At 45.0% G+C, this 19,863-nt stretch overlaps 1 protein-coding gene across 1 annotated transcript in view; it reads right to left on the minus strand.

The window, feature by feature from the left end:
- Positions 1-18,624, minus strand: part of LOC115113735 (receptor tyrosine-protein kinase erbB-4-like) — a 305,373-nt gene extending 286,749 nt beyond the window's left edge. The window contains exons 1-2 of the mRNA XM_065013396.1: positions 18,546-18,624; positions 17,796-17,947 (exon numbers count right to left, since the gene is read on the minus strand). Coding sequence (XP_064869468.1) covers positions 17,796-17,947; positions 18,546-18,624 — 231 coding nt within the window. The remainder of the gene's footprint in view (positions 1-17,795; positions 17,948-18,545) is intronic.
- Between the last annotated feature and the right edge of the window lie 1,239 nt (positions 18,625-19,863).

The raw sequence follows: 19,863 nt of genomic DNA on the forward strand, positions 1-19,863 counted from the left end.
CAGCACCTCCACATGTGGAGATGTATCCACTCAGTCAAGTAGGTCTACTCCACGACCCAGCAACGCAGTCTTCTATGGTCCAGTTTATGCCAAAGTCTATGTCTGTAGCAAAACAAGGCCACATTGATATTACATTGGCTAAAATGATTGCCACTGATTTCCAGCCATTTTCGATTGTGGAGGACAGATGTTTTAGAAATTATAGCAATAGTCTAAAGCCAATGTACACAATTCCAAGCAGGAAAACACTTTCAAAATCACTTATTCCACAACTGTACGAGAGCGCACAGGCTTCAGTGCGGAAAAGAGTCCAAAAAGCTACTGCAGTTTGCCTTACTACTGACTGCTGGACATCAAGGGTAATCACTTCTTACATGTCGGTTACATGCCACTTCATTGAAGATTTTTCAATGTCTAGCTGTCTTCTGGACTGCTTTGAGTTCAGCAACAGACACACCTCAGAGAACTTGGCAGAGGAACTGTCGAGAGTGACCAGAGAATGGCAAGTAGATGGAAAAGTTGTCTGTTGTGGTAGGGACAAGCAGCTAACATAACCCAAGCCATAAGAATAAAAAAATGGACCCATCACCCAGGTGATGAAGGCCACTGTGGACAAAGTGAAATCTGCTGTGGAATACTTCCACAGGAGCACAGTAGGTGCTTAGAAACTAAAGTATACACAACACCAGATGGGGATGCCTGAGCTGAGGCCTAAACAAGACTGCACTACAAGGTGGAATTCAACATTTTATATGTTGAAGCAGTTTCTTGAGTCAAAGGATGTCATCGTCTCTACCCGTCTCTACCCTTGTCAATGCACCTGTTGATGCTAGAGGAATGGGAGGTGATGGAGGAGGTGTGCAGAGTCCTGGAACCCTTTGAGCAGGTCACTGTGTGGATCAGTGGCGAGAGGTACAGTAAGCAGTTATTACTACATCATTATTTAATCCAGTATTATATATGAATATGAGCAGAAGATGAGAATGTAGTATCAGTAGACAAAACATGAACCTGAACTAATACGTTACTGTTCTCTCTTTTCAGCTATGTGACAGCCTCAAAAATTATACTCAGGTGTAAGGGTCTGCACCGAATCACTGCCAGCCGCCAGAGACAAGCAAATGTAACCACAGGACATGTGAGATAGTTGATGGACACCCTATGTTCATCAATGGACAGAAAGTTCCACAGAATGGAATAGAATCACCTGCTATCAGAAACCACTGTACTTGACCCCAGGTTTAAAAGAAGTTATCCTTCAGTGATGCCAGAGCGATTGATGAGGCTCTTCAAATAATAACCTCAGCAGCAGGGAGGGACATTCCCAGCAGTCAGCTGGCTCAGGCACCAGGGCAACAGGAAGAAGAGGGATCAGGTGGAGCAGAAGCACCAGCAGTAGTGCCACAATCGTCTGCTGTTTGGATACTGTTTGACGAGAGAGCAACTGGGAATGTAGCACGAAGGATTCCCTCAGCAGATGCCATAATGGAGGTCCGATCCTTTTTGGAGGAGTCCCTCCAAAGATCTGAAGATCCTCTGAGCTGGTGAAAGGACAAGGCCTCTGTACCCACGGCTTACTAGTCATGACAGGGAGACTCTGCATAGCGGCCACATCCGTTCCCTATGAGAGGGTCTTCTCGAAAACGGGACAAATAATTACTGAGAGAAGAAACCGCATCAGCCCCTCAAGTGAGGCAGCTTGCATTTCTGAATGCAAATCTCTCATAAAAGCAAAATATGGTCAGCATTGCTGTGTGCTGCTGGTTATAACATGGCAATAAAGAACAGAGAGAAAAGAGGGACCAGTTTAATGTTTTAAGTGGGATGCTGCAGTTTGCAAATTGATATTTATTTTTCTTTGATATGGTGCAATATTCTATTATGCTGTTCAGATTGTATTCGATTTGAATGGTTAGATTCATATGCACTTTGTTAAAATACATTAAAACATTATACTTTACTGTTTGGGAGCAAAAAGAGACGGCTCTTTTTGGTGAGCTGAGACAGAACGAGCCAGCTCACTCAAGAGAGTCGGAATGCGCATCACTACATGGGGCAGAGAGGTCATTGCAATGGGTAGGGTTCACTCACTCTCTAAATCGAGAGTTCGAGTTTAGGGGTTGCTTTTAATACCTCAATACAATACAATGCTGGGGGCGGGGCTGGGCTAGGACTACTGAACAGAACAAGACCGATTTCTGCTTGCTTTTGTCCCAAATGGCACCATATTCTCTATATACTGCACCCTATAGGGACATGGTGAAAAGTAGATAGGGTGCTGGTCAAAAGTAGTGCACTCTATAGGGAATAGGGTGCAATTTAGGACACATTGATTGTCTAGATTAATTGGATTTCAGGGGTTCGGCTTGAAGAGGAGGTTATGGAAGAAGGAACACTACACACCCTGGTTGTCTTTATTAAGTTGGTACAATACACAACGAGCGGCACCCATATGAGCCCTGGTCTAAAGTAGTGCACTATATGTGACCGACCGCCTAAATTCAGTCTTATGTAGCAAAATTTGAAATGGTGTTTTTTACATTGGATAAAAGTAGAGACTCAGAGTTAGAATATGGTATATCATACACTGCAGTTGAGGAACAATGGGAAAGTAATTTTGCTTTGAAAGTTGATCAACGTGGAACCCCACTTTTGAGAAACTGGCACTTGAATGTTTTGGTACACCTATTGGAGAACTCTCCTTTGTCCACACCCATTCAGCATCGTTCACACCTTCTTAATTAAGCATTAGCCCCACCCATTTCTTTAAGGATTCACATGTCAGGCCATGCGGTAAACACACACTATATCAAATAAAATCGTATTTATTTATTTGTCACATACACAGGATACAGAAGGTGTAAACGATACACTGAAATGGTTACATGTAAAGTAGCAATATCAAAAACAGAAAGTGTCCAGATAAAAATATTTTATAGATATTAGATGACGCTTACCTGACACACATGATGGGTCATGAAGGAAAGCTGTTGGGGCTGCCGAGTGGCGCAGCGTTCTAAGGCACTGCATCTCAGTGCTAGAGGCGTCACTACAGAAACTGGTTTGATTCCAGGCTGTATCACAACCGGTGATTGGAAGTCCCATAGGGCGGTGCAAAATTGGCCCAGCATCGTCCTGGTTAGTGCAGCAGGGATTTTGGCCCACTACTCCATACAGACCTTCTCCAGATCCTTCAGGTTTCGGGGCTGTCGCTGGGCAATACGGACTTTCAGCTCCCTCCCAAGATGTTCTATTGGGTTCAGGTCTGGAGACTGGCTAGGCCACTCCAGGACCTTGAGATCCTTCTTACGGAGCCACTCCTTAGTTGCCCTGGCTGTGTGTTTTGGGTCGTTGTCATGCTGGAAGACCCAGCCACGACTCATCTTCAATGCTCTTACTGAGGGAAGGAGGTTGTTGGCCAAGATCTCGCGATACATGGCCCCATCCATCCTCCCCTCAATACGGCACAGTCGTCCTGTCCCCTTTGCAGAAAAGCATCCCCAAAGAATGATGTTTCCACCTCCATGCTTCACGGTTGGGATGGTGTTCTTGGGGTTGTACTCATCCTTCTTCTTCCTCCAAACACGGCGAGTGGAGTTTAGACCAAAAAGCTCTATTTTTGTCTCATCAGACCACATGACCTTCTCCCATTCCTCCTCTGGATCATCCAGATGGTCATTGGCAAACTTCAGACGGGCCTGGACATGCGCTGGCTTGAGCAGGGGGACCTTGCATGAGCTGCAGGATTTTAATCCATGACGGCGTAGTGTGTTACTAATGGTTTTCTTTGAGACTGTGGTCCCAGCTCTCTTCAGGTCATTGACCAGGTCCTGCCGTGTAGTTCTGGGCTGATCCCTCACCTTCCTCATGATCATTGATGCCCCACGAGGTGAGATCTTGCATGGCGCCCCAGACCAAGGGTGATTGACCGTCATCTTGAACTTCTTCCATTTTCTAACAATTGCGCCAACAGTTGTTGCCTTCTCACCAAGCTGCTTGCCTATTGTCCTGTAGCCCATCCCAGCCTTGTGCAGGTCTACAATTTTATCCCTGATGTCCTTACACAGCTCCCTGGTCTTGGCCATTGTGGAGAGGTTGGAGTCTGTTTGATTGAGTGTGCGGACAGGAGTCTTTTATACAGGTAACGAGTTCAAACAGGTGCAGTTAATACAGGTAATGAGTGGAGAACAGGAGGGCTTCTTAAATAAAAACAGGTCTGTGAGAGCCAGAATTCTTACTGGTTGGTAGGTGATCAAATACGTATGTCATGCAATAAAATGCAAATTAATTACTTAAAAATCATACAATGTGATTTTCTGGATTTTTTTCTGGATTCCATCTCTCACAGTTGAGGTGTACCTATGATAAAAATTACAGACCTCTACATGCTTTGTAAGTAGGAAAACCTGCAAAATCGGCAGTGTATCAAATACTTGTTCTCCCCACTGTACGTAACGTTAGCTAGCAAGCAAGCAAGCTAACATTCGCTAGCTAACTAACAGTATGCTTTAACTTTAATAAAATGTATCTGAAAATGTAGCTAGACTCTTACCATATACATGGATGAACGCTTCACGGCAGACTGGAACCATTTAACTCCATTTTGTTTGTAGATACCTCTTGTTTGGCCAGCGTTGTGTCAAGTCACTCCGGTTCACACTGACCGTGGTGTGTGCAGAAAGTAGGCCTTCACTTTTTCCTACTGATCTGTTGACAGTGCCTGCTAAATTCAGGCATCAACATTGTTGAGAAACATATCAAACATTTTGAAGTTCTCGATGGCTTTCACAAACAGCGAGGTAGAAAGGACTATCAACACATACTGAACAGCTCACATTACAGACATAAGCATGTTACATGGCAGACCGATCCAAACTTATCTCCCGGATGGCCAGCCCATCCATTATCTCAGCCAATCTTGGCTAATGCGAAGGTTCCTGACTTTTTTCGTAGCTAAACTAGCTAGGCTCATAATTTAACAATTGCATTCATATTTATGGATGGAAAACAAGTTCGTTATTAAGGCACATAAATGTTCATATGTTCCAGAAGGCAATCCTGACAAAAAAAAGCATTTTGATTTAAAAAAAAAAATGTTTATGTTCAAATGCCACTTCTGTGAAGTAGTGACATGCGACATATGCATAGTTTACTGAAGAGTCACATATAGGGAATAGGGTGCCATTTGGGATGCAGATGATTGCTCTCCTCACAACCAGCCATATTAACCATCAAAGGGAAAAATTAGAGAGGGGGAAGGCAGAACTAAGAGAAATTAGAGAGGGGAAGGCAGAACTAAGAGAAATTAGAGAGGGGAAGGCAGAACTAAGAGAAATTAGAGAGGGGAAGGGAGAACTAAGAGAAATTAGAGAGGGAGAAGTTAGAGGAAAGATAAATCAAATCTAGAAAAGCCACATAATTATAAAGACAACTGAAAGTTGAAAGAGGTGGAACGCAAAGTACTGAAAAAAAGAGATGAAAAGGGAGAGAGCAAGAGGAGGTTAGATTAAAGACCAGGGTGGGGAGGGGGTGACTGCCTGTTGCCCGGCCCCCGGCGGTAGCTATGAGTTTAGCTTGCAACAACAATGATATTAGTTTGTTGTTTTACTGAAGTTAGTTTGGCCTGCATAGGTCAACGCCTCTGACCTTAACATCGCCTCGCTCCCTCATCCCCTCTACATCCCCCCCATTTCTCCTTCTCCCCAGTCATTATTTCCGTCCACAAGTGAAATTGGCAGAAGGCTAATCAACATTTAGCTCCTCCGAGTGTGTTATTACACAGGATGTGATGGATGGTACAATTACACCCAATGTCACTTAGCTAAATGGCTATGTAATCCTAATGACTTTTTATTCAAACAATGACTAGTTAGTGTGCAAAGTGGGGAAAATAGAGGTGTGTGTGTGTGTGTGTGTATGTGTGTGTGAGTGCGTGCGTGCGTGCGTGCGTATTAAACACTGAGGAAGAAAACAACAAAGGATTCTGCTGGCGTGGTTAGCTGAAGAGAGAGCAAAGCATTCCCAGAGGGGTGATACGATAATAAAATGTACGTCCCTGTTGTCATGACGAATGGAATATGGAGCCTCAATGCAAGCTGTTGTTTTCACCTTGAAATGCAACAACATCTGTGTTGAGATGACGAAAGGAATTGATGGTGAGGGAAGTCATGGGCTGAGTGTATCTGAAATGGCACCCTATTCCCTACATCGTACATGGGCCCTGGTCAAAGGTTGTGCATTATATAGGAAATAGAGTGATTTTGAGACACTGCCATGCATACAGACCAATGGAGTGGAGAAATAAGAAGATATGAATTTGATGCAATGAAGATAGTTGATGGTTTCATATATTCTCTCTCTTTTCCACTGAGACTGTATCCCAAATTACACCGTATTCCCTATTTAGTGCACTTCTTTTGACCAGTGCGCTATGGGCTCTGGGCAAAAGTAGCTGACTTTTTAAGGAATAGGGTGCCATTTGGAACTCAGCCTAGCTCCACAACAAGACACAAGCCTCGCTCCCCTCAGTTGACTGTTGAAAACAAGGTCATACTGAAGAACTGGATCCAACCAATCATAATCCCAACGACCAATCACGAGCCCTCGAGGAAGACACAGCAATAAAAACAGAGGATTGTCAGTGGCTACAGTCTACTGAATACACACACATACAGTCAGACGCACGCAAACACACTCAAACACAGACACACACGACAAAACAAGATGGATCCTCCGTCACCAGCGGCGACTGCAGCCAGCCTGCTCGAGCAGGTGATCTTGAGTGTTGTAGTGCACAAGCATTCCTGATCAAATGATGCTCTGCGTCCCAGCTGTTACACCCTCCCCACCACATAATTATTCTTCATTTCCAATGTTTATCTGCTTTGTCCTTCACAGCTATTCTCAGGACATTATCTCCTCCAGCCTTTCAGATGAAACATAGTTTGCACTGATCATAGTTGTATGCACATTGAATGCACTCCCTTACAGAGAGTATGCCAATGATATGTCATGCTGGAGAGAGAGAGAGAGAGAGAGAGAGAGAGAGAGAGAGAGAGAGAGAGAGACGGACATTGTCTTTAATGAGACATCCTTATTGCTCATCTAGGATCTGTTTTAGATCATAATGAATACAATAATATAGACACTTTGGATAGGGTGTACAATCCTACACTCTTTGAATACAGCCCTAGAACACAGACACGAGAGAACAGTCAAAGACAGGCGAGACTCCTCCAGTCACACATAAAATACTGGTAGCTCAAGGTCTTGTCTGTCTTACCACATCTCTAGCATCTCCTCCTCCTCCTCTTCCCTGACTGAACTCTCCTCCTCCTCCTCCTCTTCCCTGACTGAACTCTCCTCCTCCTCCTCCTCTTCCCTGACTGAACTCTCCTCCTCTTCCCTGACTGAACTCTCCTCCTCCTCCTCCTCTTCCCTGACTGAAATCTCCTCCTCCTCCTCTTCCCTGACTGAAATCTCCTCCTCTTCCCTGACTGAAATCTCCTCCTCCTCCTCTTCCATGACTGAAATCTCCTCCTCTTCCCTGACTGAAATCTCCCCCTCCTCCCTGACTGAAATCTCCTCCTCCTCCTCCTCTTCCCTGACTGAAATCTCCTCCTCTTCCCTGACTGAAATCTCATCCTCCTCCTCTTCCCTGACTGAAATATCCTCCTACTCCTGCTCTTCCCGACTGAAATCTCCTCCTCCTCCTCTTCCCTGACTAAAATCTCCTCCACCTCTTCCTCTTGCGATGGGACAAGGACATCCCGGCCGGCCAAACCCTCCCCTAACTCAGACAATGCTGGGCCAATTGTGCGCCGACTCATGGGTCTCCCGGTCGAGGCCGGCTGCGACACAGGGTTGTTGGAAGGTGAACCTGAGTGCTCTGGAGCAGGTTTTCATCAGTGATCTCTCTGTACGTAGCTCCATTAATCTTTTCCTCGATCCTGCCTAGTCTCCAAGTCCCTGCCGCTGAAAAACATCCCCATAGCATGATGCTGCCATCACCATACATCACTGTAGAGATGGTGCCAGGTTTCCTCCAGATGTGACGCTTGGGTTTTAGGTGCCTTTTGGCAAACTCCAAGCAGGCTGTCATATGCCTTTTACTGAAAGTGGCTTCAGTCTGGCCACTCTACCATAAAGGCCTGATTGGTGGAGTGCTGCAGAGATGGTTGTCTTTCTGGAAGTTTCTCCCATCTCCACAGAGGAACTCTGGAGCTCTGTCAGAGTGACCATCGGGTTCTTGGTCAACTCCATGACCATGGCCTTTCACCCCTGATTGCTCATTTTTGCCGTGTGGCTAGCTCTAGGTAACTTTTTCCCATTTAAGAATGATGGAGGCCACTGTGTTCTTGTGGACCTTCAATGCTGCAGAAATGTTTTGGTACCCTTCCACAGATCTTTGCCTCGACACAATTCTATCTCGGAGCTTTACGGACAATTCCTTCGACTTCATGGCTTGTTTTTTGCTCTGACATGCATTTTCAACTGTGGGACATTATATACACACCTGTGTGCCTTTCCAAATCATGTCCAATTATTTGAATTTACCACAGATGGACTCCAATCCAGTTGAAAAGAATGGAAACAGGATGCACCTGATCTCAATTTCGAGTCTCATAGCAAAGGGGCTGAATACTTATGTAAATAAGGTATTTATGTTTTTAATGTTTTATAAATTTGCAAAAATGTCTTCAATTTGTCAGTTTTTAAAATACATTTTAGAATAAGGCTGTAACGTAACAAAATGTAGAAAAAGTCTAAGGGTCTGAATACTTTCCGAATATCTATCTATCCCAGTGGCAGGACCCTGACAGACAGGGAAGAGATGTGACCCCCCCAAGACCAGCAGGGCCACAGAGAGAAAATGTATCCGTCAGTCAGCCTGGAAGATAGTGTGATATCAAGTTTTAAAATGTGTACTGTGCAAGATTATACACACATATACACACACATGCACGTACACACACACAAGCGGAAGGTCACACAAACGCAAGGACTCATTAAAGAGCACACGCATACACACACACACACACGCATGCATGCACGCACACACACACAAATACACAGAAGCACACTCGCACAGACACACACCTACCATCGTTCTCCAAAATAATCATTCAGAGGGAGTGGGTGTGTCAGCGACTGTCACCATGGTAAAGAGTAAGTTATGTCCTGTCACATTTCTTGTCAATTACCTCACACCCTGGCCACACACATGCACGCACGCACACACAAACACACACAAACTCCCATCTACCACCTACTACCCCCCGCCTGCAGTAATGTTTTCCTGAATGGAACAGGTAAAATCAATCTAAAGCTAGTGGATAGTGGCATCAGGCTTCCCTCTGCCTAGTCCTCCAACTGTGTCTGTCCTGACCACCATCAGTGTCAGGTAACAGATGGAGATCCAAGAGAAAAACTTACACAGGACCCCTCAATTGCCTTCAGACCCCCTCCCACCCTCTTTCTTACCCTCTTTCATTGCGCAGGGTGGTCTCTCTTTCTCTGTCCTTATTCATGTCAAATTAAAGTGATGGAAATGATCTTGAGAGCATGCTAATTGCAATTGTCAATCCAATCTAGGCGGGCCTCAAAGACATGAGCTCCCCAACACTTCATCAGTATTCATTAATAATGAAGGGTGCTGAGGATCAGGGGGATGTAATCTGATCTGCGTCCCAAATGGCATCCTACAACAAAGTAGTGCATTATGTAGGGAATAGGATAAACCGGCAGGCAACCTACAATCACCAACGAACCACGCCAGGGGGACAAATAACAAGCCTGTCAAAAGTGAAGAGAAGAAGAGGAGCGATATACTGTGAGGGAGGAAGGGAGGGAAAAAGGTAGAGAGGATGGTAGAGGGGTGTTGAAGAGAGGAAGAGAGAGAAAGGAACAGAGAGAGAGAGAGAGAGAGAGAGAGAGAAAGAAGAGAAACAGGAACAGAGAGTAAGAGTCCTTCCCGAACCATGACTGTAGCAGGACAGATGCTGTAGGATAGGTAGAGACTGAACAGGCTGTAGCAAGACAGAGGCTATAGGATAGGTAGAGGCTGGACAGGATGTAGCAGGACAGAGGCTGTAGGATAGGTAGAGGCTGGACAGGATGTAGCAGAACAGAGACTGCAGGATAGGTAGAGGCTGGACAGGCTGTAGCAGCACAGAGGCTGTAGGATAGGTAGAGGCTGGACAGGATGTAGCAGGACAGAAGCTGTAGGATAGGTAGAGGCTGGACAGGATGTAGCAGGACAGAGGCTGTAGGATAGGTAGAGGCTGGACAGGCTGTAGCAGAACAGAGGCTGCATGATAGGTAGAGGCTGGACAGGATGTAGCAGAACAGAGGCTGTAGGATAGGTAGAGGCTGGACAGGCTGTAGCAGCACAGAGGCTGTAGGATAGGTAGAGGCTGGACAGGATGTAGCAGGACAGAGGCTGTAGGATAGGTAGAGGATGGACAGGATGTAGCAGGACAGAGGCTGTAGGATAGGTAGAGGCTGGACAGGCTGTAGCAGAACAGAGGCTGCAGGATAGGTAGAGGATGGACAGGCTGTAGCAAGACAGAGGCTATAGGATAGGTAGAGTCTGGACAAGCTGTAGCAGGACAGAGGGTGTAGGATAGGTAGAGGCTGGACAGGATGTAGCAGGACAGAGGCTGTAGGATAGGTAGAGGCTGGACAGGATGTAGCAGGACAGAGGCTGTAGGATAGGTAGAGGCTGGACAGGCTGTAGCAGAACAGAGGCTGCAGGATAGGTAGAGGATGGACAGGCTGTAGCAAGACAGCGGCTATATGATAGGTAGAGGCTGGTCAAGCTGTAGCAGGACAGGGGCTGTAGGATAGGTAGAGGCTGGACAGGCTGTAGCAGGACAGAGGGTGTAGGATAGGTAGAGGCTGGACAGGCTGTAGCAGGACAGAGGGTGTAGGATAGGTAGAGGCTGGACAGGATGTAGCAGGACAGAGGCTGTAGGATAGGTAGAGGCTGGACAGGCTGTAGCAGGACAGAGGCTGTGGGATAGGTAGAGGCTGGACAGGCTGTAGCAGCACAGAGGCTGTAGGATAGGTAGAGGCTGGACAGGATGTAGAGGCTGTAGGATAGGTAGAGGATGGACAGGATGTAGCAGGACAGGGGCTGTGGGATAGGTAGAGGCTGGACAGGCTGTAGCAGCACAGAGGCTGTAGGATAGGTAGAGGCTGGACAGGCTGTAGCAGCACAGAGGCTGTAGGATAGGTAGAGGCTGGACAGGATGTAGCAGCACAGAGGCTGTAGGATAGGTAGAGGCTGGACAGGATGTAGCAGGACAGAGGCTGTAGGATAGGTAGAGGCTGGACAGGATGTAGCAGGACAGAGGCTGTAGGATAGGTAGAGGCTGGACAGGCTGTAGCAGAACAGAGGCTGTAGGATAGGTAGAGGCTGGACAGGCTGTAGCAGCACAGAGGCTGTAGGATAGGTAGAGGCTGGACAGGATGTAGCAGGACAGAGGCTGTAGGATAGGTAGAGGCTGGACAGGATGTAGCAGGACAGAGGCTGTAGGATAGGTAGAGGCTGGACAGGCTGTAGCAGAACAGAGGCTGCAGGATAGGTAGAGGATGGACAGGCTGTAGCAAGACAGAGGCTATAGGATAGGTAGAGGCTGGACAAGCTGTAGCAGGACAGGGGCTGTAGGATAGGTTGAGGCTGGACAGGCTGTAGCAGGACAGAGGGTGTAGGATAGGTAGAGGCTGGACAGGCTGTAGCAGCACAGAGGCTGTAGGATAGGTAGAGGCTGGACAGGATGTAGCAGCACAGAGGCTGTAGGATAGGTAAAGGCTGGACAGGATGTAGCAGCACAGAGACTGTAGGATAGGTAGAGGATGGACAGGATGTAGCAGCACAGAGGCTGTAGGATAGGTAGAGGATGGACAGGATGTAGCAGGACAGAGGCTGCAGATAGGTAGAGGAGGGACAGGATGTAGCAGGACAGAGGCTGCAGATAGGTAGAGGCTGGACAGGCTGTAGCAGCACAGAGGCTGTAGGATAGGTAGAGGCTGGACAGGATGTAGCAGCACAGAGGCTGTAGGATAGGTAAAGGCTGGACAGGATGTAGCAGCACAGAGACTGTAGGATAGGTAGAGGCTGGACAGGATGTAGCAGCACAGAGGCTGTAGGATAGGTAGAGGATGGACAGGATGTAGCAGGACAGAGGCTGCAGATAGGTAGAGGAGGGACAGGATGTAGCAGGACAGAGGCTGCAGATAGGTAGAGGAGGGACAGGATGTAGCAGGACAGAGGCTGCAGATAGGTAGAGGAGAGACAGGATGTAGCAGGACAGAGGCTGCAGATAGGTAGAGGACGGACAGGCAGAGAAAGAGGATGACCCACAAAATAAGAGGTGGAGGGTGAGTCAGAAATAAAGGTCAAAGTCTCTAACCATGAGTCTCACTCTTACCATGTGCCTATTTGGATGCAGAGTGGTAGGAGTCTGCTGTCATTAATGCAGACAGCTCCTCCTATCATGAGTTCAGTCAACTGGCTGGGGACAGACTACTTTAAATGTCTCCTCTGCTTCTCTGTGTTCTCCAGGCTCATTAACCCCTATTTGACCTTTGTCCTCTGGAGCGCACAGGGTCAGGATAACACTAGGGGGCTGACTGCTACTCTAAGGGCCACTTATGAAGTTGTCTAAATTTGCCCAACCCAATCAGCCCAGTCTCCTCATATATATAGAACACTAATATTCACTTAACTACTTTTCAAATGGAGTTTTAATGTCTATGTAGTTATGTTTTAATTTGAGTTGCCTAGTGATTGACATGGGGCCATAACTGCATTATGTGCTACTGGGTGTTACAACACAGAGGATTTCTATAGCGGCAAACACCAACAGATGCATTTGGTAAGTGGAAACGTGGTCCTGTAGACTACAAACAACCCCAGTTGTAGAACTTAAATGACTAGCACCAACCTCCTCTGTAGTGACTACAGAAACCGCAACATGATCACCATTATCTTTAGCATGACACTGGTACTGACACTGTACTGACCAAAACATGTAACTTGATCCTATAGCGATCTAACTGGTATATTTCCATCTGGTTTATATCATAATGACATTGTTATCTAGACGCTAAGTGATCACTTTAGATTACAGGCATCAAAGGGCTATAACTAGAGCATGGTCCCTTTTTAGAAGAGCCTGTAGCAGACTACTTCAGTCTGAAGGCTAAAAAAAAGGCAGGGGAGGGAGAATGAGAGAGAGAGAGAGAGGGAGAGAGAGAGAGATGGCAATATAAGGACAGAGTGAGAGTCCGGGGGAGAGAGAACGATAGAGAGAGAAAGAGAGATAGCATTAAAAGGGGACTCAGACAGTGGTCTTCTACAGTACTTACAACACGGCGCCATGGCAACACAACATCTACTACATCCTATTTCTTGTCTGACCCCACCCCCCCACCTCTGCCTGCCCGCCCGTCTCTCCCAGTGTCTAATCGTCAAGCTAATGATGTGAAACATAATGGGAATATTTCCATTTTCCATTTGTAAATGATATTGGTATAATTAACACTATGGGCTGCATCCCAAATAGTGGCCTATTCCTTTTATAGAGCACTAGTTTTGAACAGTGTCCATAGATCTTTGGTCAAAAGTAATGCACTTCTTTTTACTCCATTTAACACTAGATACACATGGCAGGAAGCCACTATTTGCCCGGCAGGGGACTGATAGGCTGGAGGAGTAAGAGGGCTTTGTGCTGGAAGGAGGTCTGTCTATAGATTCATTCATAGGCAATTGTGTAAAGCATGAAGGTATAATTCTTCATTATTGTTATACGCATGTATGAGCCTTCATCATGTCTTGCTATGAGGCTTACAACATGTTATGGTAGTGACTCAAGCAAGCTACTCTTGTAGATGGACAGGAAACATAACGTGGCAGAGTTGTAGTGGTTACAAGGGGACAGTGACATCAGGGTCAGGGAATGGTGAAGGCCTTCTCAGGTGGATTACTGGACGACCTCATCTCATACGCACACAACTGAATTAAGGGAAAATAGAAAGTAAGAGGGCTAAGTGTTACCTATCTGTGAACCCTCATGTGGAAATTAAATGCATGTGCTGCAAGCTTGCATTTGTGTGCGAGAAACACACATTCACAAATAAGTCAGATTCAATACACAAAAGAAAAAATAGACCCAGAAAAAAGACGATCTTGGGGAAGAATTCCAGTTATTAATCTTATAGCTGGGTCTCGATTCATCAGCAGTATGGAGGCAGTTCAGAAGATGGACTCTATTTACTGCTAAAGCTGTTCTGCTTGTTTGGGATGTGACCATTAATCTCTTGCTATTTTAAAAAGGTGGCAAAGCACAAGCATCACTTTCAATCACCCAGGACATTGCCAGCCAGCCAGCCACACCACTAGACAGCCAGACAGAAAGGAAAGAAGCTTCTAGCTAGGTTTTCCTTTACTCCTCTCCCCCTCTTTAAGGTGAAGTTTTCCTCCACCTCTTCTGCCCGAGGGACGGCATATTATTAATGTGTTTTAAAATAATAATGTGCTTAAAAACCCAAAAATACACAGCACCTTGCCCTCCTCCCTGCTCCCTTGTTGCTTGGCACCCTGTGTTCCTAATTAGCATGTCCAATTAACCCTCGTTAATTGTGAAGCCTTAAGATTCTGGAGGACCTGGCATGTGCACAGAGCCACATGGGACCATTTTGTAAACTAGCAGCAACCAGCCTCCTGTTATATGTTCAGGTAAGGAAGTAGCAGTTTGTACTAGCAAGCGCTTGTAACCAAGGGCCTAAACCCCATCACCACCTGGCTCTATGTTCATTCCCTTATGAGTTCTATAACAGCAAGCTGCAACAAAATAAAAGCTGATTATTCAGAGTAGGATTGTAGATTTCAGCAGAGTTGAACAATAGTTCAATACTCCATTCAGCATCACTTTCTGCTTCCTCTCTTACCCACAACCCCTCACAGTGTCCCATGGTCCTATTTCCTCTGCAGGGGGCCAATGGAAACACTGGACTGCTTCCCTCCACTGCACGCCACACTATGGAGTTTGGTTTTTTGCCGCGGGGGGTAAGGAGATATATTTGTCGACATTGTTTGTTTTGGGGAACACAGAAGGGCATAAATGCCTCAGTTTTGTTTTGTTATGTACAACTGCCTATGTTATGCATTGTTGTATTCTAGAGACCACACAGCTGCATGGCTTTTACAGAACAGGAAGAATGTTTCAACAAAAGTTGATATGAATGGCTCACTTTTAGTAATAAAGAAAAGCTGACTCGGTTTTGATACCTAACAGTAGATCATAACATAATTACTGGCCCCAAATATAAACAATGCTGACTTACACAGTCAAATAATTAGTTTTAAAACAAACTAAGACTCAGATTAAAAAAGGATTCAAGCAATTCATCAAGTCATTTTGACTATGGGTGTTATATTTATTTCTGAATCGTAACACATAGACCCGGTAAACTTGATGAGGTGTCTCTATGTCTAAATATCGATCAGGTAATCAATGTTAAATACATTGATACAAAGTCCTCTGTGGCCTCTGGTCTTACAGGAGATTGTGTTTCCTTCTACTAGGTTAAAGCACCACCTCATAAAGTGCTTGGGGGTTCAGACAACCACCCAGCCAAACCACCCCATTACAACACACACAATCATGCAGTCAGCAGCACACAGCACATATCCAACATTTGAATTCAGCTGCAATCTGCATTCAGAATGACTGACAGAGTTGGGAGGATTTAGATATGAGACTACCTTAAACATCTACCTAACATCTACCTTAAACAACCTTAAACATCTACCTTAAACAACCTTAAACATCTACCTTAAACATCTACCTTAAACAACCTTAAACATCTACCTTAAACATCTACCTAACACCTACCTTAAACAACCTTAAACATCTACCTTAAACATCTACCTTAAACAACCTTAAACATCTACCTTAAACATCTACCTTAAACAACCTTAAACATCTACCTTAAACAACCTTAAACATCTACCTTAAACATCTACCTTAAACAACCTTAAACATCTACCTTAAACAACCTTAAACATCTACCTTAAACATCTACCTTAAACATCTACCTTAAACAACCTTAAACATCTACCTTAAACATCTACCTTAAACAACCTTAAACATCTACCTTAAACAACCTTAAACATCTACCTTAAACAACCTTAAACATCTACCTTAAACATCTAAACTGGAACAACAATTTTTGTAACTGGTGCGATAAGTGCAAGTAAGTGATTGGAATAGTTTCAAAATATTTATGCCATTTGGGCTCCCGAGTGGCGCAGCGGTCTAAGGCACTGCATCTCAGTGCTTGAGGAGTCACTACAGACACCCTGGTTTGAATCCAGGCTGTATCACAACCGGCCGTGATTGGGAGTCCAATAGGGCGCCACACAATTGGCCCAGCGTCGTCCGGGTTTGGCCGGTGTAGGCCGTCATTGTAAATAAGAATTTGTTCTTAACTGACTTGCCTAGTTAATTAAACAAAATCACATTTGAGTAGCATACGATGAATTAACCAATCAATGTACATGCAAAAACGAAGATATTGAAATAAACAATTGTTAAAATCAACCTGCAATAGAGCATGCTTGGAAATAAGGATACGCGTGGTTTTGGTTCAATACTGGTTATTAACACTGGGGTCATTTTACACCGCTGAGTGTTCATTTAACTCTTGAATCAAATCTATAAATGTTCCACTGAAAAATCAAGACTAGTTAACACTGGCCAATTTGCAGGGTGCTATGAAAAGGACACGTTTCAGGAACATTCAAGAATTCTGAAGAACCATAGTACCATGTCAAGAAACCCACTCTTAACTTAAGTTTCTTTATGGGGAAAGAGTTCTCCTAGGAACTTTAAGAGCTGAGGAAGAACCATTTAAGAAGCTGCATTTTTTTCAGTGTAGGTAATAAGTTGAGAACGTGCTAACCGGTGGTGATGTGGGAGATGTGCTTGAGAGGTAGGGGCAGGAGAGATCATCTATAGCCAGTTGAACATACTGAATGATGTGTGTGTGTGTGTTGGGTCAAGTAAGTGATTACACCACTGGTCCCTCATCTAACCTACAAGCACTCCACCTCCCTCTCCACCAATCCAATCCCAACCAATCCCAAACATTTAATTATGATTCATTCTACATCTCTGAAACATCTCTAATCAAATACGATATGGATTGTGTTGAATCAGAGATAATTAATCAGGTCATCATAATTTCATGATGTCTCCCACCAAGCAGAAGAGAACATGGAGACAATCAGTTCTTGGTACTTAGAGATCAGAGCTGCAGAGGATGAGGGTCTGATTATTACAGACAGCCTAGCTGATTGGTAAGAGAGGACCTAGGAGTAAAACAATATCTGACCAACAAGATTGAATGGACAATGGCTGGTTGCAAAGTTGATTGAACAGACACTGATATGTTCAACTACGTGATTCCAAAACACTTCCAGGTGTGATTCCAAAACACTTCCAGATGTGATTCCAGAACACTTCCAGGTGTGATTCCAGAACACTTCCAGGTGTGATTCCAAAACACTTCCAGGTGTGATTCCAGAACACTTCCAGGTGTGATTCCAGAACACTTCCAGGTGTGATTCCAGAACACTTCCAGGTGTGATTCCAGAACACTTCCAGGTGTGATTCCAGAACACTTCCAGGTGTGATTCCAAAACACTTCCAGGTGTGATTCCAGAACATTTCCTATGTGTGATTCTAGAAGTCATTCTAAGAAGGGATGGTAGTGTCAGATCTTACCCTGAGGAAGGAGAGGTCTCTGGAGCGGTCGATGCTGGTGATCTCAAGGTTACCCATGACAACCTCACAGTTCTCGTAGTACTTTCTCAAGGTGCGGTACTGCTGCTCCAGGTCCGACAGAGTACTCAGCTTGTTCTCTGTGCCCGCGCATACTGCAGAGAGAGGGGGAGGTATATTAGATATACATGTTTTACAGAGTAAGTGATGAATGTGATCCATCCAAAACATTGAAATAAGACTTTACTCAGTGTATTTATTAGTTCCACCAACATGTTTATGGTCTGTGATGCCAATGAGAACACAGACATTTTCTACATCTAGAATCTGGTGTTTTATTAGCATTTGGCTACACTCATCACTACACATCATAATTTGGCACATCACATACGGTGACAAAGATCTTGGCTTTACACTACATGTCAGTCCTTGGCTAGTGAGCTGTGAGATACAGATGCTCTGTGGTTGGTGGGTCCAGCCTGGTAGGACTACTGAAGAGTGAGTAAGTGAGTGAGTGAGTGAATGAGTGAATGAGTGAGTGAGTGAAATAAACAGTGAGTGAGTGAGTGAGTGAGTGAGTGAGTGAGTGAGTGAGTGAGTGAGTGAGTGAGTGAGTGAGTGAGTGAGTGAGTGAGTGAGTGAGTGAGTGGGCAGAGGACCAGTGGGCAGATGAGTCCCTGTTAGCGTGTGGCCAAGCTACTGAGTAGACTCCTGCTGCGTAATTAAAGCCCGTCTTTTCCACCCATCGAACACCTTTTACCCCCACTATGACAGGAGACATCTGCCCTGTCAGCTGCTGCTGCTGACAGGATAGCCCAAAACACACTGACATATCAATTAAATCAAAACAAAGCACACAGACTTAAAAATAAAATGTGCACAGGCGTACGCACACGAGCACGAACGCACGCACACACACACACACACAAAGTGGGCTTGAGTGGTGCTTCGTCCATCAGTATAGGCAGTGATTCTAAGCAAACATCTAATATTGACCTTCCCTGTCACGCAATAACAAGAATCACAACAAGCTTGTCCAGTACTCAAGGTCATTTAAAAACAAGCAGAGTAATGATTATTGCATTCAGAGCGGCGTAAAAGGATTGTTACGTAAACGTTTGCTATATTTAACATCAATAATATATTCACATGGCTCTCTGGTCTACCCCGCTATATAGAGAGAGATTGACAAAAAGAGAGTCCCAAAATGGCACTGTTTTCCCTATATAGTGCACTACTTTTCACAGCGCCTTATGGGCTCTTGTCAAAGGTTGTACACTATAGGGAATGGGGTACCATTTGGGATGCAGCCAGATACACTGCCTTCTCCCACATGACCAGTAAATCCCAACCATGTTGACAATGTGGGCTGTTTCCAGCCACTTCACAGTTGACAGGGGGAGCCATCGCCTTGATAGGGGTGACAGAATCCTCCCACAGTCTTGGCACACAGTCACCCATGAAGTACCACCCAACAGCACAGGAAAACAGACATACCTGTCTTCTTTAAACACAAACGCCTGTCTCCTCCAAGACAGCTCCCCTCAAAAATCTTACCTCCATTTTACGTACCATTCTGAAAACCGTGTTCCTTTTCTCTCTCTGTCTGTCTCTCTCTGCCTCACATTTTCTTCCCTCAGAGCAATACAAGGAAGGCATCTTCTACTCCTTCCTAAACTAAACTCATATCCCCCTTTTTTGTGTTAGTAGTTCTCCAAGCCCAACTTTCATTCTATTTCCTATTTATTTCCCCTCCATTACCCTTCAGAAAATGGATGGATGAGGAACAGAAAAATCTGCTTGAAGGCAACATCAGGCTATAAAGACAAATGAGATTTTGTTCAAACAATTCCTCCTAACATGATATTAGATTACAGGAGGCCGAGGGAGCATACAGATCTAACAGGAGAGTGAAATGATATATCCCAAATGGCACCCTATTCCCCATTGGTCTTTGATCAAAAGTAGTGCACTACATAAGAATTAGGATGCTATTTGGGACATACCCAAAGCGAGTGGGGAGCAGTTATCAAGAGGAAATCGCATGCAGGTCAGGTGTGATGTGATGAGC

Source organism: Oncorhynchus nerka, linkage group LG1 (assembly GCF_034236695.1).
Source record: "Oncorhynchus nerka isolate Pitt River linkage group LG1, Oner_Uvic_2.0, whole genome shotgun sequence".
Taxonomy (NCBI): domain Eukaryota; kingdom Metazoa; phylum Chordata; class Actinopteri; order Salmoniformes; family Salmonidae; genus Oncorhynchus; species Oncorhynchus nerka.